This window comes from Bidens hawaiensis, unplaced genomic scaffold (genome assembly GCF_021521415.1).
Source record: "Bidens hawaiensis isolate Kalapana, Puna unplaced genomic scaffold, B.hawaiensis_p1.1 tig00078441_1, whole genome shotgun sequence".
NCBI lineage: Eukaryota > Viridiplantae > Streptophyta > Magnoliopsida > Asterales > Asteraceae > Bidens > Bidens hawaiensis.
The window spans coordinates 9,853-34,930 of NW_027503442.1; the positions used below are offsets into that span (position 1 = coordinate 9,853).

A 25,078-nucleotide genomic window follows, 5' to 3' on the forward strand; every position below is an offset into this window, starting at 1 on the left:
TGTAGTTTTTTTTATAAAAGGTATCATTGTCACATGTTTATTAGTGTAGCATGCATCTTTGATTCTTTACATGGTTATTTGGTATTCAGCGTATGAAAAATGACACTTAAGTGTCATGATGTTGAGGCAAATGAATTTCTTTCTGAAGAGCGAGTCAACGCAGACCATTTGTCCGAGTGTTTTGCACTTTAAACACAACTTGCTCAAGTGTCAGTTCACAGCTTGCTGACCATTTACGGTTAGGTGTTGTGGGTGGCAGTCAAACCATCCGTCAAACCATTACGTGTTGCTCGTTAGGCGCTACCTTGTTATTTGCTAAACGGGTGCGGGAGATTGAGGATGGAGCACGAACGGTATAACAATAAGTACTGATTCGACTAGCTCGAACGTGGGGAACGAAGGCTTGAATGTGAACAAATAGCTGACTCTTGCAAGTTTGTGGCCAGCGATCACCCACAAAGCTAAGAGGCAACTGACACCGAATATCCTCGTAAAGGCAGCAAGGCGTGTCGCCTTCGAATTGAGTGGTGAGTCTTCTTTCTACTCTCTACTTTTGTAATAGAAAGTAGACTCAAGCCTCACCCCTCCATGTATGTGAATTTTCCGAATCTAGTTATATGGACTGATCTTTTTCCGGGTCTATTTTGATAGATAGAGATAGACAGGAACTAAGCAATAAGAACAGAATACCAAAAGCTTACTCCCTTTTCTCTCTACTCTATCTATGAAGGCTATGAAGGAATTCATTCATAGAATGCTTTTTGCTTGCACTTTTTTATTGAATAGGTCTTCTCCCTTCGATCCGCGAAGTAGGCAAGCAGGATTCTCCCCCCCTTTCTGTCTAATCCTGATATGGGTATTGGCGCCTTTGATTAAAGAATGTTCTCCGCCTTTTTCCTCCACCTACCGGAATTTTTTTTCCAACCAACCAAATTCACCAACTCACAATTTTATTAAAAAGAATATATAAAATTTAATTGTGTACGCATTTTATTATGCTTATGTGGTTACAACTTTCCCATTTAGCATATGTGAAGTATTATGTGACGATCAAAGTCCTTTGTTCATTTAGTATGCGGCGTTCAAAGTCCTGTATTCATATGGGGTCGCGCCTGTTAGGGGGATACATTGAGAGCATTGATAGATAAACATCCTGTGGTGGACCCCCCCGACCATGCCCTCTGTCGTGCCATCGGAACCAGCCTTGCAGGTGGACGGTGATTGTGTGCTGGAATGTATTAAAACATTCCCAAAAGGTACATCTTGTGGGAGGGATGGTTTGCGGGCCTAACATATTTTAGACGTTTTCTGTGGCTAGGGGTCCCCGACCGCCTCCGGGCTTTTAAAGGCCATTACTGATGTTGTCAACTTGTGGCTTGGGGGGCTTTGTCCAAAAGTTCTAGCGGAGTTTATTGCTTAGGCACCGTTGACCCCCTGTTGAAGCCTGACAATGGAATTAGACCCATCGCAGTTGGGGCCATTTGAAGCCTGACAATGGAATTAGACCCATCACAGTAAAATAGGGAAAAAGGTGGCCGCTTATCTAGGGGATTTCCAATTCGGGGTTGGGATCCCTAATGGGGCAGAAGCGGTATTGCATAGTGCTAACAGATTTTTGAGTGCGTTTCATTCTGACGGGTCCCTGGCTATGCTCACTGTTGATTTTTCTAACGTCTTCAACGAGGTGGATCGGACGACCCTTCTCAGGGAAGTTAGCTGCATATGTCCATCCATCTTCCCATAGGTCTAGTTTTTATATGCCCGCCCCGCCCGTTTATATGTGGGGATACTTATATTGGGGCTTTTACTAGGGTGCAGCAAGGGGACCCCCTTGGCCCTCTTCTTTTTGCGCTAGTCCTTCATCCGCTCATCTCATCCCTAGGGTGCAGGGGACCTGTTCCTTGCCCTTCCATGCTTGGTATTTAGAGGATGACACTATCATTGGTAAGGCTAAGGAGGTCGCTAGAGCGTTGGGCATTATTCGCTTAGAGGGGGCGTCTCTAGGGCTTAGGCTTAATATTCGAAAAACGGAGATTTTTTGGCTGTCATGTGATGATTCGAAGAAAGTGTCGGGTTTATTCTCTGGAGAGATTAGCAGGCCTGTGACGGGAGTTAAACTCCTGGGGGGAGCGGTTAGTCGGGATGCAGGGTTTATTCGGTCTTTGGCAACTAAAATAGCTTTGAGGGCGGTTGAACTTATGAAACGTCTGTCGGACCTGAGGGACCCCCAAAGTGAGCTCCTTTTGTTGCGCTCGTGTGCTTGGGCTCCGGACCTATCAACCTGAACATGTCAAAGAGGCTGTGTCCATCTTTGATGCGGGCCTACAGGGGGAAATTGAAGATATTGTTGTGTGTGGAGGACCGCATTTTGGGGACCTCCAGTGGAGGTTGGCTTCCTTCCCTATGCGTTGCAGAGGCTTAGGAATTTTCTCGGCTGAGGATGTCTCCGCATATGCCTTTGTGGCTTCCAGGTCTCAGTCGTGGAAATTGTAGGACCACATCCTGCGAAACGCTGGTGTTATGGGGGTAGATCCCGACTACTCTTTTGCACTTGGTAATATTGGAACAACTCTCCCGGACCTTGATATAGGTGGTTTTACTGATAAGGAGACGCCCCCAAGAAACCTCAGCAAACCTTGGCGAGTGCTCTTTATGGTAAACACGTACATGATTTGGAGGAGCGATTCGATATGACCCCGAGACAAAATACAGTTTTAGCTTGTCTCAAGGGAGCTCATGCCCAGGATTTTTTGACTGTTGTGCCCATTGAAGGACTTGGGCAACGGATGTCGGCAGTTGAATACAAAGTCATCCTTAAATACCGGCTTATGATTCCTCTTTTCTCTCAAGATGAATCATGTCCCATTTGTAAAAAAGCTTTTTTGGATAGATTTGGTGAGCATGCCCTCCACTGTAAGGAATTGCCGGGATTCAAGTATCGTCATGACTGGATTAGAGATGTCTTATGGGATGTGCTTAGACGTGCCGGGATCTCAGCCAAGAATAAGGCACCTGTTAACTTTTTGACTGATCCGCGAGAGGGAAGATCTACCCTGCGTCATGCCGATGTTCTTGTGTTTGGCTGGGCAGGGGGTAAGCATGCGTGTGTTGACCTCACTGGGGTGTCCCTGTTGGTGGGGTTGAGAGACAGTGGCTTCGTACCGGGACAGACGGTTTTGAGAGCGGAATCTAGGAAGGTTGCTAAGCATGAGACAGCGTGTTTGGAGAATCAGCACGTGTGCATTCCATTTGCCTTCGACACTTTTGGATCCCTAGCTCCCGAGGCGGTTTGCTTCTTGAAGCGGGTGCAGAAGGTGGTCCACAGTGACTCACAGAGCCCGAGGAACCAAAGATTTATATTTAGTAGAATGAGTTTTGCGATTCAAAAGGGGATAGTGGCGCAGCTTGTTGCTCGTTTACTCATTATCCAGATGTAGCTCGGTTTGTATTATATATAAAAATTAATTAAAAAACCCAAAAAGAAAGTATTATTTGAAAAATATTTTTTTAAATTTTAGTTAAACCACTACATAGTCTTAGTATAGACTGTTTATACACATTGATCGCATCTTTTAAATGTTGGTTCACCGACCACATTAAAGATTAGTGTATGAAGACTTGAGTAAATCATACAAATCATCACCCAAGGATCATGCACGCTGATATTCTGTACTTAGTGTACGTTATGTATACATAATACAGGATTAATTCTTGTAACGACTATTTGGTTCTGTACTTCTGTGTTGTTTTATTAAAACCGATTTCTCGATAATGTACCAGTTTTGCATGTACTCAAACTCGAAAAACCAAACCGAACGGACTTTTATGACAGAACAGAATCCATCAACACCAGGTTTGCATGGATTCAATCATTCTAGCTGATATTTGTTATTGAATCTAGATTATTATTTTTATTTTTTATTGTTAAAGTAATTTATATAATATAATGTTACTATATAGCATAGCTCAAAGTGTTTATATAAATTATCAACGTTTATCAACTCGAATGAAGCCGAGTTTAAACGAGCCAAGGCTAAGATATAACTCGTAGTAAACAAGCATGTTATAGGTAAAACCAGTATTAAACTTCTATAACAATTTAGAAATCATCTGTGATTATACTTTTCACATTAGTATCAAGCGATCCAAAGTGATAAAACAACTCCATCCCGGGTCTCAGTTTTCACAAGAAAAACAAAACGATCATATTCAATCTGTAAAAGTAACAAAATTTCCGTTATCGTATATTCTAACCATCTCTTTATTTGACCCTTTATCTTCAAAAGCAACGTCAGTTTTTTACCCGGTGGAAGTCTCTTAGACGTTTTGACTCTTAAACGCGGGGAACACTAGCAATACTATAAACGCTAAGAAAGAACCTAAGATCATCTTGATAGCATACCCAACTGTATTTTGGTTGACGCTAGTGGACCCACTTACGGTTGTACAAGTTGTCATTGCTTCAGCAGAAGGCAAGGCTTCAATAACCGCATCAGCTAAATCAGTTATAAACGTAGAGGTGCAACCAAGAGCTGGGACCCGCCCCCAATTTTCAACCCCGGATTCAAGAGCCAGCTCTTTGTATTCCATATCTATTTCTTCAAGTGTCTCTATATGTTCACTCACAAAACTGCACATTCACAAAACCAAACACCAAAAATGAGCGGGTTTGGTAACATGCAACGGGCCAAAAAGGTAATTAACCAGTAAACATGCTCTGTGTTCGTTCGTAACTTTAATCGTACAAAGGATCTACTATGAACACTTAATCGAACAGAGTTTTCTTGTTAATCGTACAAACGTTTGTTCGTTAATAATATAAACAAAGAGTTCAGAAACGTAAACGAACAAACATCACTAAGCTAAAACCGATTAAAAGTAAATGTGAACAACAATGTGTTGGGCCTGAATAGCTATTGAAACTTTTAGACTAAATTGTAATGGGCCTAAAATATATATTAACAAATGTAAACGAACGAACTTAACCAAATGTAAACGAACGAACTTAACCAAATGTAAACGAACGAGCATAATCGAACGAATATGAACACATTTAAACGAACAAACGTAAACAAACATTCATGAACATAAATGAACGAACGAGACAAGTTTTCATGTTGGTTTGTTTAACTAAATGAACAAACATTTTTGTTTGTGTTCGTTTATTGAAGAAACGAACATAAACAAACCTCCCACTGAACGGTTCACTAAACATTCGGTTCGTTTACAGGCCTAGATAAATTTACGGTAAGGGTTGGGTCAGGTTGGGCGAGTCACTTTTTATTCCAAAATTTTAACTTCTAGCAAAATTTTTGGTCACTTCAACAATAACACTAACAACATATCTTTAAATAAAATGATAAAAAATTAAAGGCTTAAGTTTAAAACATAACCTAACAGGAACCGCAAGGAGACTCTTAACACCACTTTTGCCAAGCTCAACAAGTACTTCATCTGTGTAAGGTTTTAACCACTGAACAGGCCCCACTCGACTCTGATATAAAAAGAAATAAAGAAGACGAAAATGAGACATCATAAATAATGAGAGCATTGCATACATCCCATTGTAAACTTCACTAACTACATATTTATTCAACACAGAACTACAATTGCGTACACCCCCTTGTAAACTTCACTAATCGAATAATTACCCAACCCAAACCTAAATTGCATATATCCCATCCCATATTGAAATATCGCATAATGAGAAAAATACCCTTTCAACACTTAAAACCCCCTATAAAAAATAACCAACTGATTCCATTTTTATGATTGTCACACGTATTTTTTATGACTGTTAGTCTGTTACTCCAAATTCTCGTAATAAAGAAGAGTAGAGTACATACATAGACAAAAGAAAGACAAAAGTGGGTAAATATGAAAATTTCAGAAGGAACCAAAAAAAAAGAACAATAGTTAAAATGGGTAAATATAAAAATTTGAGAAATTCCGTATAAAAAATATTAGTTAAAATGAGTAAATATGATTTAAGAAATTTTATACTAATAGGTTTTGAAGATATAAACCTATAATGTATTGTCTACAAAATAATTCAAAGTGAGTAAATTTGATACTTTTTTCATTAAGGGAGTGGATATATGCAATTTTGGTTTTGGGTTGGGTAAATATGTAAATTAATGAAGTTTAAAAGGGGAATGCATGCAATTGCCCCATAATAATAAACAAACCATCATATACGTGTCGCATTGATATAAATCTTTACACTTCCCGTTTAGTAAATTATTGACTACGGAGCAAGATATAAACATAGAAACAGATAAACGACTAACAGAAAAATAAGAAGTTAAATAGATAACCTGATAAGCGAGTTTGTGGTCATTGTTAATTCCTCTAGCTTTAAGTTCTTGCATGATTAAGTAAATGCAGTCTTCCATTTGATCCTTATATGGATCACCAGCGTCTCTAACATAACTAACCGGAACCCCATGTGCGCTAAAGAATATCATCACCTACAAATTTAGTCCAAAAAACAATTTTAAAACTACATTCAGATTTCAAATTCCAAATAAACAGAAAATGAACTAACCTCTTCAGGCGAACCAAAAGTTTGCAATTCTTTCTGAATTAAATTAGCCATTGATTTCACATAACCGCCACGTTGATACCATGATTGAATAATAGCAACAGGAAGTCTTGACAAAGTATTATCATCTCTGAAGATGTTAACTCAGATTACTTTTTGCTAAATGAAAGAATAAAACAATTAAATAACACCAAATTATGAAATTCTGATTTTGTTTTACCTAAATAGGTTTTGAAGAACACGGACACTTGAACCAGTTGTAGAAATTGAATACTGAGGATAAAGAGGAAGCACAACGAGCTTCTTGATATTGTCCCGCTTAATCTGTCATGATTAAGAAATAAGCATCACTATTAGTATTTTAAATAAGCCAGCAAACAAATCATATCTTCGGCATGAAGTTTGGTTGTTTAATAAACCAACGAGCATGAACAGAACTTGCTGTTTATTTAGTTAGACGAACAACGTAAAGATGTCATGTTCTTTCATTTATGTTTAAGAACTTTGATTGATGTTCGTTTATGTTTGTTCATTTAAGTTTGTTCAAGATTTGTTCATGTAGGTTTGTTTATATTCATTTAAATTTTTTAGACCATTATAATTTAGTCTAGTCTTTAACAATTATAATATATCACTCAATACAATTTGGTTTAATTTATTAACTTGTAAGCCCAACAGATAGACGTTCACGTGCACTTTTAATTGGGATTCGCTAAATTTTGTATGTTAGTTTATGTCCGTTCATCCATGTACCGTTATGTTCGTTTGTTTATGATCATTTATGTCCATTTACGTTCATGAACCGTTCGTCTATACCAATAACGGACGGACATAAACGAACACGAACATGCTCATTATCTTAAGGAACAAAGATGAACAAGAAAACCATGTTCGTTGAATTTTTCATGTTCAATCGTTGCTCAGTTGAAGATGAACGGAGTCGGATGGACACTGACATCCCCCATTTGTGTTCATTCGGTTCGTTTACACACCTAGTTTTAATCATGTAAACTCAAGCAGGAACGACTTTAGTCTCCCCATTGGGCCTGCCTTATAAATTTTGGGAGAATTAAGTTGTTTGTTACTTTGTTTAACACTTAATAGTTAATACTTGCCTGCTGAACAGCTTCCTCAGTAAACGGGTGCCAGTAACGCATGGCCACATAGACATTAGCAGCCACTTTCTTTGCTTCAAGTGCCAATTTAAGAGCATCAGCCTGCAACAAACAACAATGTTAAAAGTAATCAATGTTAATATTAACATATTACAAATTTTCTGATAAATTTATAACATGTATTACCTGTTCATCTGTTATCTTTCTCAGAGGTGAACCACCTCCAATTGAAGCATACCCTTCTTTACTTTTGGGTGCCCTAAGTGTAGAAATGAGTCGCGCCAAGGGTCGTTGTAGAAACCTAAACAACCTTGGGAGACGAATGATGTCCTGTATCAATAAACATTAATAATGAAACAGAAGTATTGAAATTAAGTTGGCATAAAAACTGATATTGAAATGGGATTGAGTAACATACAGGGTCTGCAAATAAATTATACAGAAAGGGTTGAACATCATTAAGTGTATCTGGGCCTCCAAGATTCAAAAGAAGTACTCCAACTTTATCTTCATCAACATGTGAATGAGATTCAATAGCAGTTAAAGGATGAATACACGCTTCTGCAGAGCATAAGGTTTTTCCAGCTTGACTTCTGTTTTGAACAGTATCCAATTGCAAGTTCTGGAAGGTTCTTCCAGTTGTACCAGAGGTCAAAGACGATTGATGTGGTAGTTGACCAGTATGGCTGCAAGTTGGAACTTAAAGATTAATTGTAAGAAAATAACCATGATAAAAAATTTCAAGTATGAACTTTTAACCTATCAACAATGCAACCCTAGAGGCTTTATGGTTTCTTAAAGATGCTTATTTGGAAAAACTATAGGAATAATAGCATAACACAAATAAGTCAAGTATACATCGCGTATGCAAGGTTTGTTGTTTGAAATATCTAAAAGTTATTTATAGATGATACTTTAACTTGTTAACTTTTAATCTGTAAACACTAGAATGTAAGATATTCTCATCATCTGTGGTCAGATTTTTTCAATTGATGGTGTAATTTGTTCGAATGCTCAAAACCCATTGCTCAATTGATAGTCAAATTTGTTTCAATCAGATTTGAAAAACTCAAAACACATTGCAATCGGCGATCTAGCTTGTTCGATTACCAGTTAACTGCGTTAGGCACTGCATCAAACGACATCACGCATCTACCTCATAACGTGATGCACACATCAACTGTGCATCACTGAAGCGATGCGATACATCACCGCATCATGTGATATTGTGATGCGCACATTTTAAAACCAAGTATCGATTGAACAAATCCGTCCAGAAACAAAGATGATGAGAATATATTATACTTTAGTGTTTACAAACTAACAAGTCAAACTATATCCAGATAGTTTCTTCGGTTTCCGCACTCTAAGAGATGCTTTTTTTAGCAATATTTGTGTTTTAAGAGTAGAACCTATTAGTTGTAACTGTATATATAGCAATGTGTTTCCTTTCTTCATGCAGCTCCATATGCTAAAAGGCTCATACAAGTTATCAAAACTGCTGACACGTAATACAGGTTTGAATCCACATAACTGTATGAACCTATATTTCATCAGCTGTTCAGCCCAACTTGCAAGAACTATTTAGTATATGAAGCAGGTACAAGAAAGGAAACACTTAGATATCTATAGAATTACAACTAGTGGTTTAAAATCATCAAAAACAAATAATATTAAATAAAAACCTCTCTTAGATGGAGTTTTTGAGCAAACTAACTAGCTGCATATAGTCAGTCAGTCATATAGAACAGGTATGAAACTAAGCTAGTCAGATTACTAAACGGTTTTGTGTTGTAGCATCAAACATGAAGAAACACTAAGTGACCTCTGCAGATTACGGATAATCCTAGGGTTAAGTAGATGTTTCCCACGAGGGTTAGGTCCGGCAAAGATGGTTATTCTTCTGATGACCTGCAAAACAGACACCGTGAGCTCGTCACTGAGAAGGGGGGGTACCTCCTTGTGACCACCCTCCGGCGTGAGAATCAGACTAGATTGCTCTGAATATAAGTGTATATTAAGAGAAATAGCTAGATAATATCAGATGATATATGATGGTATAAGATAGTATATGATACCGTTCCAAGGTGTTGGAGTATTTATAGCCGAAGGTAGGTTTCCAAGCAGGTACAGCCAGCTGTATAATATTCCTTTTCTACCAACTGTGGGCTACGCACGTGCCATGCTGGTGGTTGGTGGGTAGGCAGCGGCTAATAGTGACATGGCCGGCTGTGTACTATTCCTTTTCCACCAACTGCAGGCTATGTACGTGCCACGACAAGGGTTGGTGAGTAGGCAGCGGCTGATAGTGACATTTTGTACTAGAGCGTGCTTCTCGTCGTACTGTTGTCAGTGAGCTGTCACCCTGTGATTGGTTCATGGGCTGCTTTGGTCAGATCTTGTCTATTTTGTCCATACCTTGGCAGGTATAGTACAAAAGATCCTCCAGAAGCGTACGGACTGGCTCATTTGGGCGGGAGTATTCCCGCCTTGCTCATTCCTTCTTCAGGTGACATTACTGAATTATTGAGAGTTAGTGCCTTGTGCGTGTAGCCTTGCTATTAGTGCGGGTAGCCTTCCCTGATGGCTTGTATCCGCAGCTGCGGGAACAGGCGGGGTACTTCACCATTGGGAGGCTTTTCCTGCGGGAACAGCTGGCGTACTGCGCGTAAGGTCTTCATCTCTCTGAGCATGGTGGGTCCTGCGGAACCAGTTGGTCTTTGCACAGACGTCCCACTTCAAGGTGAGTCTTGCGGGTTCAACCGGCCATGCTGGGACCTACCTCTTCAAAACACTAACAAATGAGATCATAAACAAAATGCGCAAAATTTGTTCACTGATGCATTAATTTGCTTGCGATCCATCATGAGGCAGATAATAAAAATAAATAAATAAAGAAAGAAAGAAGTCTTTTAAATTCTTTTCGCAATTTTTAACGATTCTGGGATGCGATCGATCACCTACAGTTTAAATTTATACATAGGTGCCCTAAAATGTTAAAAAAGAAACCCTAACCAAATCCAAGAGTCAACCAATTCGTTTAACTGTAATAGCACATCACATATCGAATTGATCATGGAACATCAATAAATTCACACGATTATATTATATTATTCAACAAAACACAAATTTGCGATCAATGAGAAAGCTTACAGAGAAAGATCGTGTTTGGGTTTTGAGATACCGGTGAGAGCATGAGAGCTCATTGCCGCCTCCATAACGTTGAGATTGGATTTTTAAACGTGTTAATAATAGCCTTCAATTAGGGTTTTTGCGAGGGTGGTTGGTTAAATATAGAAAGAAGAAGAAGAAGAAGAAAGAGTCATGAAATGAAAAGTATTATAGTTGTAGTTGTAGTTGTAGTTGTAGTTGTTTGTTAAATAGAAAGAGAATGAATCAAATCAATGGTGATTTATCGTGTCGTGGCTCAAAGTTAATCGCTCGATTAATCGGTTTGTTTTCAATTTGACTTTACAATGTCAAAGTTGGCAGGTAGACGCGTCCAACCCATGTTCGTTGCTTCATTTTTTTTTTTTTTTTATAAATAATTTGTTAATTTTTTTAACCAAATGCAACCGACTCCACTTAAAGGAATTAGAGACGTTTCTCCTGTGATATTTAAGTGCTGACACCGCCAACTTTATCATCTCATATGACAAAAATATTATGTAACTCGTATAAATTATCTGTAATGTGTGAATAGTATTTAGGGTTATACGTATGATTCTAGGTTATTTAATAACTTAGCCTAAAAGCCTTATTATCATTTGTTTTATTAAATTACTAGATTAGGTACCTGTCTATCATACAAGTTAAACAATATAAAAATTTATAAATCTTACATGTATAAATAAAAATTGATAAAATAAAATTATGCATTACATTACACTAAATAAATTCAAAGCAGACTTTTGTATATTAGATTTGTGTCTATCATGGACATGTAAAACTCACATTGTGAATGCATTTATTTAAGGAAAATTGGATTTCAATAATCTCATTTTTAATGGATTGGCCAATAATAATCCCATCTCTGGTATTTCCCGCTGGCAGTCTCACATTTTCAATGTTTTTTGTTTTATAAACCATCGTTAAAAAAACTTAACGGGGTTAAATTTTTGCTGATGTGGCTGGTGAGTTGGCAGTGTCATAATCCTACATGGCTTTTCCCTTTCGATTAAAATGCAATTACTATATTTTATTATATTAAATCCTATTATCCAGATTTATTAACTTGGATCTGACCCAAACCTGCGACCCGATTAGCGAACCCGGATACCCAAATCACTAGCTTGAACTATAATTCTCGTCCTAAACTTAGAAATTGAATCTTGTATATCCTTATGCATACCATAACAAGCCCACCGACACCATAAACATGGAATGAGATCAGTTATTGATTCGTATTACTCGTTTGAACGAACCGACGTAACCTGTTAATCAATATACTTTATATTGTTCATAATAATTCAATTAAACTTTCAGAAAGAACCTCACATATATCGCCTACAGTTACCCTATAATGAATTATATTACCATTGATGTTTTGATGCGTGTTCTTGAGCCCCTTCCGCTGCCACTGCTGGGATCAAATTAACCCTCTTCCAATCATCTTTATAGGTAACTAATTATACCTTTATGTTCGTCGTCATTCACTCTTTAATAGCCCTAATTTCAATAGGCCAATCAAATAACGACCTGGCCGATTGAATAAGTTTTTCCTTAATAAATTTATCTTTTCTTCCACTCATTCTTATTAAATAAATTAATTTCTATTAAAAACTTATATATAAAAATCATAGATAAAAAAATGATTTAAATAAAATACATCTTTTTTTCTATTTCGTTTAAAACTAAACTATTAAAAAAATATTTCTGGAATTTTCCAACATTTACGTTTTGTTGTATTTAAATCGATTTAAAAGAAAAACTATTTTTTTATTTTGTTTGCTTTTAATTTCTTTATTATTGTTATTTTTATGGTTTTCTTTAAGTTATTTTATATAGGAGTCTTTAATAACTAATTTGAACATAATATCGATATTGGTAATGATGTTTACTCGGAATCGGTTTGGTTCGATTTGTCATCGTACAGATAGATTACTGACACTCGTGTAGCTTATGATACAAAAAATGTTCTGGTTTGAATACATTTTTTCATTCAACAAAATTTAAATGGAGATGTAAGTTATTTTTTACGTATGTTATTTATAGAAAAAGATGAAAATGAAATTTCAAAAGCAAAAAATAAAACATAAAAAATTGAAACATCTGTCTAGACCATTAAACAACTCCAAACTTATTTTTTTTAAGACTCATTTGATAATAAATAAATATATATATATATATATGAATATAAGAAACAGTTTACAAGAACATTTTTTCAACAATATGAAAAAAAAACTCATTTGATAAGAAATAAATAAATAAAATATGAATATATGAAACATTTTACAAGAATATTTCTTAATCGAAATGAAAAACAAAAAAATAAACGTTTAATTTTATTTTAACCCATGTTTTATAACACTTTCCAAACTCATTTATATATGGTTTTTTATATAGAAATTTTTAATAGAAATTAATTATTCAATAAGAATGGAAGTGAAAAAAGATAAATTTATAAAGGAAAACCTATTTTGTTAAATAGCTTTCAAATCACCCATATTGGTAAAACTTTTCTCCACTTCCCCATTTTGGTAAAAAAATCTGATTATTTGGCATATATTATATGACGAAAATATTTTATGACTCGTGATGTGTGAATAATATGTCAGTGTTTTGTATGTATGACCGTAGGTTATTTAACAATCATAATGCCTAAAAGCCTTATTATCATTTGTTTTTATTAAATTATAAGGGTACATTTCACCTTTTCGTTCTTTAGATGCATACCAACTTGTGTCTTTCGTCCATATTTTTCATTAATTACAAGATATTGTTTTCTATATCTGTCACTTATTACAAATTTAGCATTTCAACTTTCAGTTATTAGTCATTGTACTGAATGATTGTTTAATTATCAAGCAAGAACTTGAGCTTTGCATGTGAAGCTCGTTTGGGCTTGCAAAACCTTACAAGCCTAGTGTATATTCAAGTTTTACCCCGTTTGGGCTTGCCGAACCTTACGAGTTTAGGCTCGTTTAAGTTTTTTTACAAAGTATATAAAAATGGCTCATAACCCAAGCTCGAGAATAGTTAAGCTCAGGCTCGGTTTGTTTGCACCGTAACCACAATGGAGTATGAGTTTATGTGAGAGAGAATGATAAGAATAGGAAATCAGCAGTAGATAAAAGGGGCTGGTAAGGTGGTTGAGTTGCTGCTGTGAAGTGGTTGCACTTGCACATTTGGAAAATGTGATACTTCAATTTATATTATTAAGTTGGTTCTAAATTATTATTGAAGGTATTAATTATTAAACTAACTTTGTGTATACTTTATCTTCTAATGCAACTAGTAGGTGTGGGCCCAGGCTTTTCCACCAATACCATTCAACTCTAAACACAAACAAGAGCCATGAAACAAAAATTCCATAATTGCCTATTCAATTGAATCAAACAAGTCATAACTAACTTTAACATAAAACATTTAACCATCATAATATAAGATCAGAAACAACATTCACAATCAAAAGGACATAACCGGGTACCTCCCGTATCCGCCTTACCGAACCCCAACTCCTCTTCCGTGTATATCGTTAACCCATCTCCAGTTTTCCGCCTCGGTGTAACCGTTTCTTTATTTTCGAACATATCCACATTAGACCCTCCAGATTTACTCTTCCTTTTCTTCCGGGTCACCGATTCATCATCTTTCAAATCTTTCCTTGGTTTTTTGGTCAACTTGCTGGTCGAATTCTGCTCAGGCTTATTTCTTTTCTTACAAAAGATTTCATCAATTTCCTGTCCGTACCGCGTTGGTGTGGAAGATGGTTTCTCTTTTTTTAAGGTTGGTTTTTGTAACACGGGTTTTGATGGTTTGGCTGAGGTCTTGTTTGACATGTCCCAAGTAGCTACATTAGGGTTTTGCAGCCCGGGTTTGGTTGTCTTGGATGAACTCTTTTTGGGCATTTTCTGTACCGCAATTCTGCAAATACGTGATAAGTCAAACATGTAAATGTAAAGGTTAGCTAAAAGACAGGTCAAACGGGCTGAAGATCGCCCAAAGTATATGTTTAAATGATAAGAAATTAAGACCTCAGAAATCATTTTATTCAATAACTTAGATTAATTTAAAAAAGTAAAACTTATGTGAACGTATTTGCTGATTATACACAAGATTTCAAATTTTATTTGATAAATCTAAAAGTCACCGTACTCTAACCACCAAACAAAAGTTCAAAACTTCACACACCAGCATCTCACGGGATGTACCCGCCAAACCCGTGTACCCGACCCATCAAACCCGTTTAACAGAACTGGATTAAACGAAACTGAAATAGGAAACGTGTCCGGGTTCTGGTTCCGTATTTGATAGCAAAACAGGTGCGGTTCTATACCCGCCAGAAATCTTATAACCCTTAAATATTAAAAGGCAGCCACTTTTCATATGACCTTAATTATTCCAAAACCCTGGACTTGCCTAAACGAATTAATTAGCTGTATCTCTATTACTAATTATAGTCTGAAGGCATCCTTAGCAGGTGTGTTTCTATTTGCAAATGTGCTTATCAATGGTGTGATATTACATGTTATACTCACAAAACCTTCCGAAGATTGAGTGAATATCAATTTCAAGAGAGCACAAGAATCAAACAATAGAAAAGCCCTAATTAGGTAATGGCCTAAATCAAATAAAGTCAACAATAATGGGGAAAGGGGTAAGTAACATAAAACGTCAAAATGTAAGTAAATAAGCAGAATCAGTAACGTTGGAATTGGGAGAGGATGGAAGAATAGAAGCTGACAAAATTAGAGCGGTGAGCTCATATCAAGTAATTAAGTAGCTTGTAACTTGATGCTTCATCTACACAGATTGATCCATCTCTTGACTTACAGTTGCATCTTTTAAGTTTGTTTGTAGAAATAGGTTTTTACAAACAAAACCAGCCCCCTACTAGCCGGCCCGACGTTTCATGAATCATCCGTTAGAGGTTAGCTATTATTGTGTTTGATTTTATTACTATATTTTTGCTATTTTTATTGTCATAACGCTAGTTAATGTCGTTTAAAAAAACTTATATTTTTCGTTACTCGTTAGGGTCTATGGACATTTTTATTTCAGTTCAACCGAGGTATTTAAATTCTCGGAGACAACCCTGACTACTACTAAACTTAAGCAAAATAACTAATAATAAGCATAAACAAAGGAAATCATATAAAGATAACAGACCCACGATGCTATCTTGCATGATGCATAGTCATGGTGCACATAACATCTTTATATCCATCACGGGACTTATCAAAATATGTCCATAGAATATAGGGTTTTTCGATGGAAGTCCAAAAAATTCTTTTTATCGGCAGATTGAGTAGACTCATCAAAATATTTTGGGTTTCTTAGTGCAAATATAGGGTTTTTTATTTGACTTGGTTCGTACGACCTTCTAAAGGTGATTTGAAACTTTGTATGGAAAGAAAGTATTCTCTGTACACGTTTAACAATGTGTTGTTGAAACCGGACCGGCCAGTTGAACCGGTCCGACCGGGATTCGGTCCACCGACCGGTCCGGTTCACATAGTTCGCTCGGCTGACAGAGAACCGGCCGGTCGGACTGGTTGAACCGGTTTTCTAAGAAAAATTTTTTTTTTTTGAAAAAATCATTTTTAAGCTTGATCCGTCCTTTTTTTACCAAATTTGTCCGACCGGTGAACCGGTTCGGTGTCCGGTCCGGTTATGAAAACATTGCGTTTAACTAATTTGCTTAACACAGAAGTTATTAATGGTGTCTATGTAATGCAAGAAATAATTTGGTTTTTAATGGTGTAGCGGTGTCCGTGGCAAGTGTGGTGGGTGAAATCAAAGCGCTTAGCTACCTATGGGTGAAGAATAGATCTAGGATTATAGCGATGTCGTGTGAGGATTGGTATAGATTTAAAGTATAACTTAGCGGTTTGTTTGGTGTATCTTTGTTTCTTGGGCTTTGGTCTAGCATCTTGCTAGGTCCGTCTTTTTGTAATCGTTGTTTTTATATATTATTTGTATTTTGTTGGTCATTCAAAAAAACACACAGAAGGTATTAGTCCCTGCATTTCACCCCTTAGATGTCTAGGGTTTGAAACTGATTCCAACTAGTTTAACATGTAACAAAGAATTCAAGCACGGGTATTTTCAAACGTGATGACTGATGACCATGCGACTAAATGTCTAAATGCCTTCTCTTGTTTCCAACTTCCAACTCATAAGTATTTATAGGATTATCGACTGAAGAATTAAAGGGTCAATCAATTAAAATATAAAAGAAGATAATTGAAGCCGAAACTAAACCGAATAATGGGTTAATTAAAAAACAAAAGAAAATATAACTATAGATAATCGTAGCCGAATAGAACTTATTAATGCTATGTTACATCCGAGTAAAACAAGCACAGGGTTTTCACGAGTTGATATTGTCCGTATATGAGGCTCTCCTCGCTTCGATTGAATCCATTATGACGGATGGCTCCCCATGCATCACCACCCTTCCATCTTCCATATATACAGCACCATCTGCATACTCCAGTTCTTCTAAACGATGCGTTACCCATAATGCGGTCACGTCTTCAGAACCACTCAACGTGTTCTTCACAGCTTTAATCACCCCGATCTGAAAACAATAGCAGTAACAGTAACAGTAACAATAACAATAATAGTAATATATTATGGTAATATTAATAATAGTTGATACCTGGTCGGTTTCATCCAAGAACGTTGTGAGTTCATCTAGCAACAACACTTTACATTGTTCAACCAATGCACCAGCAATTGCAACCCTTTGTTTCTGACCTCCGCTAAGAGTTTGTACCGGTCTCTAACAACATTAACAACTCAAACATTAGACAGTTATTATTCTTTATGAAAGAAAAGACGTGTTAAAACTTAATATCATACCTGAAGATAATCATACATGCCCACGGCGGTTAATGCTTTTGCGACTCTCAGCTTTGTTTCATCATCCGTCAGGTTAAACCGTCCAAGACCAAATGCCACATCAGCTTCTACGGTAGGCATAACAACCTAATTTATGAACCTTAAAATCATGAATATGGTCCACATACATAAATACAATTCAGTAATGTCCCTAATTTTGTTAATCTATACTATCGTTAAAAGTGGCGGAAGGTTAATCAGGCATCATGTGGTGGCGTTGATAGCCGAAAGACAAGGGCACATGCACCAATCAGCCGGTGTCCCGATGATTGAATGTTATGTGTCTTATGTCCAAGGCTTGATTCAAAACTACTATCGAGCCGGGGGTCTCACCGGAAGCAGCCTCTCTATCCCTATGGGATAGAGGTAAGGCTGTCTACATCTTACCATCCTCAAACCCTACCATAGCATTGCTATTGGTGGGATATACTGAGTACGATGATGATGATGATGATGATGATATACTATTGACAAAATTTCCCATGAATGCATCTGCCTCACACGGCCACACACCATATACGTGAAGAGTAGGGGTGCACGAAAACGATATAACTGAACCGTAACCAAAATAGCCAAAATAATGGAACCAAAATAACCGATCACGATAAGAAACTGACGGTTTGGTTTTATGGTTTTTTTTTAAACCGAATTTTCGGTTCAGTTTCAGTTTTGCTAGAACCAAAATCCGAACCGAACTAACCAAGAAAGCAGATGTTAAACAATTTATAAGAAATTAATAAATGGTGTAGCCCAAAATTTTAGATCAAAATGTGTAATGGTCATTAAATTAATAAATAAAAAAATATTTATGCACCTAGTTTCAGGCCAAATTCATTATTTTGTGCCTCTTGTTTTTTAGGCCCAAAAATTTCAAGCTCAAATGGTAAAACCGAACCGAAATCATTGTGAAAACTGAAATAACAAAAAAAACCGATGTCAAATAATTTATAAGAAATTAACAGATGGTGTAACCCAAAAATAGGTCCAAACGTCTTGTAATTAATTAATTAATCATTAATCAACCCAGAAAAAAAAAAGATAGACCCAAAGTTTCAGCCCAGAGTCATTATTTTGTGTCATTCTTTTTTGGCTCTAAAATTTCAAGCCCAAATAATAAAACCATAACCGAACCGAAATCATTGTAAAAATCCTATTTTCTTTTCAGCCCAACATTTTCCTGCCCAAATGGTAAAACCAAAACCGAACCAAAATCATTTGGTTAAGTTTGAACCCATAACCGACTCATGCACACCCTTGGTAAACCCCCCCCCCCCCCCCCCCCCCATTACTTTCAAATGACACTCATATAGAAACTTCATCTGTGAATAACAGGATTAAAAAAACTAACTTGGTGATCTGGGTTCTGGAAGACATAACTTCTAGGTTTCCTCACATGCACGAAACCGTCTGTCGGGCTTAACAGACCCGCCAATATCTGCACACAAATTACCACATAAACAACTCAAACAACACGTAAGAGAACCCAATATACTTACAACATATCACATCAATAATCACATTTCAAAACATGCATCTGAAATAAACAATAATCCCAATTGTTCCCAAACATAAATCCCTAATTTTGTCAAATCAGCCATTACATCACTGATAAGTGATAACCATCAAAATTTGGATTAAAAAACGCGCCTCACGCATTACTAGGGCTGGCAATGGGTCGGGTTTAGGTCATCCCAACCGGACCCGTACCAACTATAAAAGCTTGTCCCATACCCGGCCCAAAACCCGTCAGGTATCTATCGGGTAATTACCCACGGATTTCAGGGATATTATTGGGTAAATTATATATCGCATATATTTAAAACAAACCGAGTGCATTATGTGATGTATATATACTCAAAATAAACCAGGTAGACTAAATACCGTATATACTTAAAATAAACTGGGTTGGCACTTGGTAGTAACTAGCTATATAACCGGCTACATATTATATATTTTTTTTATTTTAATTTTATTTATTGTAAGAAAGTTAATAATATACTTAGGGTTTCACAATGAAAGGGTTTCACAAATAAATGAGATGTTATAACCCGGTTTAAAAGCTATTTAGGTTTGGTGAAACCCATGACCCGCTTATATTTTTTTTTACAATAAAACTGTTTCTTAATTATAAATAATATATTTTTATATAGTTAGGGTTTGATGATAAAAGGATTTCACAAATAAATGAGATTTTATAACTCGGTTTAAAGGCTATCCGGGTTTGGTGAGACCCATGAACCGCTTATTTTTTTTACTATCAAATTTATTTTTAATTATAAATAATATATTTTTTTAAAAATTGGATATTAATAATTGTATATCCCTATTTTATAGAATTTTCATATCAAATATTTAGTGAGATTAATTTTTAATTTAATGAGATGTTATAGCCCGTTTAAGGGTTATCTGAGTTTGGTAAGAACCATACCCGTGAATTCGGGTCAAATGCATGAGAATCCACCGTTTACAAATAAAACAATCTGGTGGCTTGAGATAATGTAGGGGGCAAGATAGATTTTAAATGTTTTGTTTATCTATATCTATATCTATTCTATATCTATATCTATATTTATATCTATATCTATACTATATATAATATAGGAGTTAGGGACCTCTTAAATTTTAAGAGGTACCACTTTTGTTGCATATTGTAAAAGTAACAATGCATAGAATTTTAAGAATGTAGGGGTAAAATAGTCTTTGCTTATTCAAAAATAATATACAATAATGGTCCTTTAACTTCTAACAAGTTTTGTTAATATATTAAATAGTTACAAATTTCCCCCCTAATTATAAACCAACCACCCATGACTTTTTAATGGCCGTAACTTTTTCACACGTTAATATTTTTTCTAAAAAATTACACAATAAAAACGAGCATTTTATTCTCTTTAATTTGAGTATGATATTGCTATAGTTTATTAGTTTTTAAAAAACTAACATGTTACGTGATTATCAGTTATTACAGGCAACAGGTCGAGCAAGTTTGGCTAATAGTGTTGGAACAGGTTAATACAAAAAGGGTTAATTTAGTTCATGTAGGGATGGGTTTAGATCGATAGGGTTCATGTTAAAACAGGCTTCGGGTTAAAACGTCTTCGGGTCGGAATATGTCTGTCAAAATGGATTGGGTTAAAAAGTAGTTAATTTGAAATTAGTGTACATTTCATTGTTGCTTCTTGCTTGTCGCCACTGGTTACGCGTGTTCAAGCATTAGTTATGTGGATGACGTTGTTTATGCATACCGGGTTGCTCGCGTATAGGCATTATGTGGTGCGCTTCCTGACACCGATTAGACGTCCAATGCCACGTTAAATGCATACCATCGTCGGGTTACGCACGTACCGTTGCGAAGTTACAAATGTACTAACACCAGTTGCGTTTTGGCTAGTATATACTTAAAATAAATTAAGATAAAAGAAGAAAATCATGTCGGATGTATAATAGGGTAAACGGGTAAATGTTATAGAGTAATTGGGCCGGGTAAACAAGTCTATCACCAAATCCCAAACCCGCGAATATTTTTAAGTAATCCATCCCTATGGGTCAAAATTAGGGTTTGTCTATCTAGAAATTATGGTTGGTCTGATACCTTCAAAAGAGTTGATTTCCACAGCCATTAGGTCCAAGCAGCATCCAAAACTGGCCAGACGGTATCTTCAACGAACAATCCTTTATAATTGGAACCAATTTTCCCCTTTCATTCTTAATCGAGTAGCCTACAGTATTACTCTCAATTGCAAAATTGTCAGCACCAACAGCATTATAATTCCTGCAATCAAAACATGCCATGAAACCCAGTTGGCATTAATCGAATACTTGGTGAAAACAAGAGGTGAAGATAAGGTGGTCGACGAAATGCCGCAGTGAGATTAAAATTACCGGGTCGTTAGGTTGGAGTGGATAGGCGTGGAGGTGTAAAATGGAGCACCCAGGTTCATATTATTATCGTTTTACATCAACAACATAATGAACCATATTTGCTCTTTTCAATAGGATATAATCATTTTATAATTTGGTCCTTTGAGTTTCATTTCTTATATAAACTTTCTACTAAGCTAAAAACGTTAAGGTTTAGTTTTATAATTAAGAGTAAAGTGTCATTTTCGTTCTTGTGGTTTGGCAAATAATGCGAATTTAGTTCAAAAAGTTTATTTTTTGCATCCACGTTTCCCATTTTTTGCCAATTACATCCAAATCACTAACTCCGTTAAATTTAATCGTTAAGTCAGGAGTAGACGTGTCTTTCACTCTTTCTTTATTATAATACTTATTTCAGTGAATTGCGGTTTTCGTCCATGTGGTTTGTCCAAATCTGCGGTTTTAGTCCAATAGTTTCAAGTTTGCAATTTTCTTTCCTCTGGTTTCATTTCACTTGCAATTAAACCCGAATTCACTAAACTCGTTAAGCTGGTCGTTAAACCCATCAGTGTGCCATTACGTGAGGGACAGTTTTGGTCATTCTCTTTTTTTCCTTTTTCCCCAAATACGCTCAGCCCTTCACGTGAGGGGGCTTGCTAATGAGGACTGAGTTTTATTTGGGGAGAAAAATAACAAAACTGATAGTCACGTGAGAGGCACGAAGATGGGTTAACGACCTGATGTGGTGTAAAACCCACGTGTTTTCCTAATAGTTTTTATGTTATTTTGTGCTTAAACGTTAACGAATATCAATAGTTCTTGCGTGCATTTACATGTTTGTGTATGTGATAGGTCCCATGTTGAAGAGAGCGAGAAAACGAGTTAAATGGAGAAAGAATCAGTTATAACGGAGCTCGGATGAAGCCGGTACGCGCGTACGAAGATAAACGAGCTGGAAGTCGAAAAACGTCAGAAAATGGCATGGCCGAGCTACGTGACCAGGTCATACCATTCAAGCAGCATGTGGTGGATTCCAACATATCCCAAGGCTATCAAGAATAGCCAGAAATCATAAAAACGACTATTTTATCTTCTAGCGGGCTTTGTGGGCTTGTTTTAACATATTTTATATTAGGATAGGGGTGTTTAAACATATATATAAAGGGTTTATACCCTATGAACGATTTTTAATCATCTTTCCAGCCATCACATCTGCTAAAGTCAAAATACCAAGGAGAAGGAGCTTCCGGATCGGAGTTTCATCAACCGGGTGTCGGTTTTGCTTGTTTTAACGTTTGTGAGTTCGTTTTTGAGTTTTAGACTTTGAAACAAGTTCCAATCAGTTTGTAATGAATAGTTTGAGCTTAATTATCATTATTATCTACTGTTCATTCATCATGGTTGGCTAAATTTGTTTGAATCGCCTAGGTTTGATGTTTAACGGTTGATTTATCACTTTTCGGGTGCTGATTTCGTGTTTGATTGTTTAGTTATTGTAAAGTTCGTAATTTGTGATATTATTCCATGAACCTTGCTTCCATTAGATGTATTTTAGGTTGCATGAGCCCCGAGTAGTTGATTATTGCATGAATTTGTTTCGTGTAGTCGTTAATTGCTAGTTGTGTTGATTGATTGTGTTGATTGATTGTGGTAGACGTGTGCCATTAGGGTTTATGTTTCTTGAATCATTTAGGTCAGTAGGATCATCCTCTTTGAGTTGGACCAAAACCTTAGGGGTTAGCTTATCTCTCTGCTTTAGTTGATTTAGTTACCCGTTGCGAGACCACGTGCGGTTTTCTAGCTATCGACTAGGTTAGTTTGTAAGTTGAGTTATTTTATCCTTAATATTGAATTACCCATCTCTTCCTAGGTTTGTAATTAGATCGAGCCTTAGTGAGGATTGTGATTTTGATACGGACCATGTAATAAATCATTAGGGTACGTAAATAAACAACCGTAAATTAAAAGCTAAATAGACATTGTTAGGGTTTTCTGGTAAAACTGACCGTTGGGACCTAGTTGCCTTGATTACATCTATCTTAGTTCATCTTTAGACGCCGGTTTCAAAAACTTGTTAGCACCCGAGCCATCCTATATCCGTTAAGTCATCTTACCTAGGTGATTCGTTTTCTTATTATCATTAAATCCCGTTAAGTTTCCAGTTAGTTTCGTTAAGTTTCATCGTTAGTTAAGTTAAGTTAGTTACGTTAGTTTAGATATATAAGTTAAACAAATATATTATTTAGGCAGGACTTGAGTAGGGTTAGTAATCTGAGCCACCTCACGTGTCTTAGTGTTTGATACTCGGATTTCCTTAGTGTTTACTACATACGATCGGTACATTTGCCGGTTGTGTGAACTTAAGTTAGGATATTCCGTTTTAATTTAAAGCTTATTTGTGAGTTGTAGTTTTCTTAGATACATTTTCGCACATCACGACCAGACTTAACGAGGTTAATAAATTCGGATTTAATTGCAAGTGAAATGAAACTACAATGACAGAAATTGCAAACTTGAAACTATTGGACTAAAACGCAGATTTGAACAAACCGCAAGGACAAAAATCGCAGTTCATTGAAATAAGTATTATAATAAAGAAAGAGTGAAAAAACATGTTTATCCCTGACTTAACAATTGAATTTAACAGGGTTAGTGATTTGGATGTATTTGGTAAAAACTGGGAAACGGGATGGTCCATATGCAAAAAAATAAACTTTTTGGACCAAATTCGCATTATTTATCAAACCACAAGGACAAAAATGACACTTTACTCTATAACTAATGATCGCGAGTAGGGGGTGTGCAATGCTTGATTCGAACGGTTTAGGATAGAAACGACCTGGTTGAATACTAGTTCGATTAGGTTTTGACCCGATTCAATACCAAATTTACCAATACCAGATATTATTATTATATATATTAAAAACCAAAAGTCGGCGTTCTCACTAATATCACTGTTCATGGATTTGTGGCTTGCATTTTGACGCGTGTACAACTTCTTAATCTCACCCACTCTCACATATTCCACCGCTTCTTCTATACGTATTATTTTCACTCTTGATAGAGGCGGCGGATCACTACCGTCATCCTTGGTGAGGTTTTTCTCTACTTCATCCTAAATCAACGGTATACGACGATGTTCCAGTTTATTTGGAACCCTCGGTGGGGGTGTTTCAGTGCTCAGCTGGGCGGTGATTGCGTTTCGTAATTGTGCCTGTCTTTGTCTTTGTGGCACGTGCATTGCAACCGTCTGTGAAGGTTGTCTGGTGGCCGCGATCCATTGGTAAGGCATCTTCTATCGGTTATGCTTTGGAAGCCTTGGTGACAATTACCTTATGTGTGTTGCCGCCAGTTTGGTTGATAAGATGTTTATGATGATGTTAAATTTCATCACCTAACATGATTCGATTTGGTTATTAGGGTATATGATAACCCATATTTTGTTAATAGATTTGATACTGTGTATTTTAGGGGATTTGTACAGATAATG

General features: G+C 36.4%; 1 protein-coding gene and 1 pseudogene across 2 annotated transcripts; both read right to left on the reverse strand.

The window, feature by feature from the left end:
* Window positions 1-4,054: 4,054 nt before the first annotated feature.
* Window positions 4,055-14,729, reverse strand: LOC143606934 (ferrochelatase-1, chloroplastic/mitochondrial-like). Its single transcript, XM_077082549.1, has 10 exons — window positions 14,309-14,729; window positions 14,096-14,199; window positions 8,078-8,359; window positions 7,846-7,989; window positions 7,660-7,761; window positions 6,765-6,868; window positions 6,548-6,674; window positions 6,318-6,470; window positions 5,394-5,494; window positions 4,055-4,630 (listed from the first exon to the last, which is right to left on the reverse strand). Exons 1-10 carry the CDS (start codon window positions 14,727-14,729, stop codon window positions 4,318-4,320), a joined length of 1,851 nt encoding a protein of 616 aa, XP_076938664.1. The 3' UTR covers window positions 4,055-4,317.
* Window positions 14,730-17,142: 2,413 nt separating this feature from the next.
* Window positions 17,143-21,688, reverse strand: LOC143606937 (ABC transporter I family member 10-like; annotated as a pseudogene). Its single transcript, XR_013148843.1, has 6 exons — window positions 21,610-21,688; window positions 21,320-21,499; window positions 19,076-19,162; window positions 17,689-17,814; window positions 17,486-17,608; window positions 17,143-17,404 (listed from the first exon to the last, which is right to left on the reverse strand). The product of XR_013148843.1 is annotated as an ABC transporter I family member 10-like (transcript).
* Window positions 21,689-25,078: the final 3,390 nt, after the last annotated feature.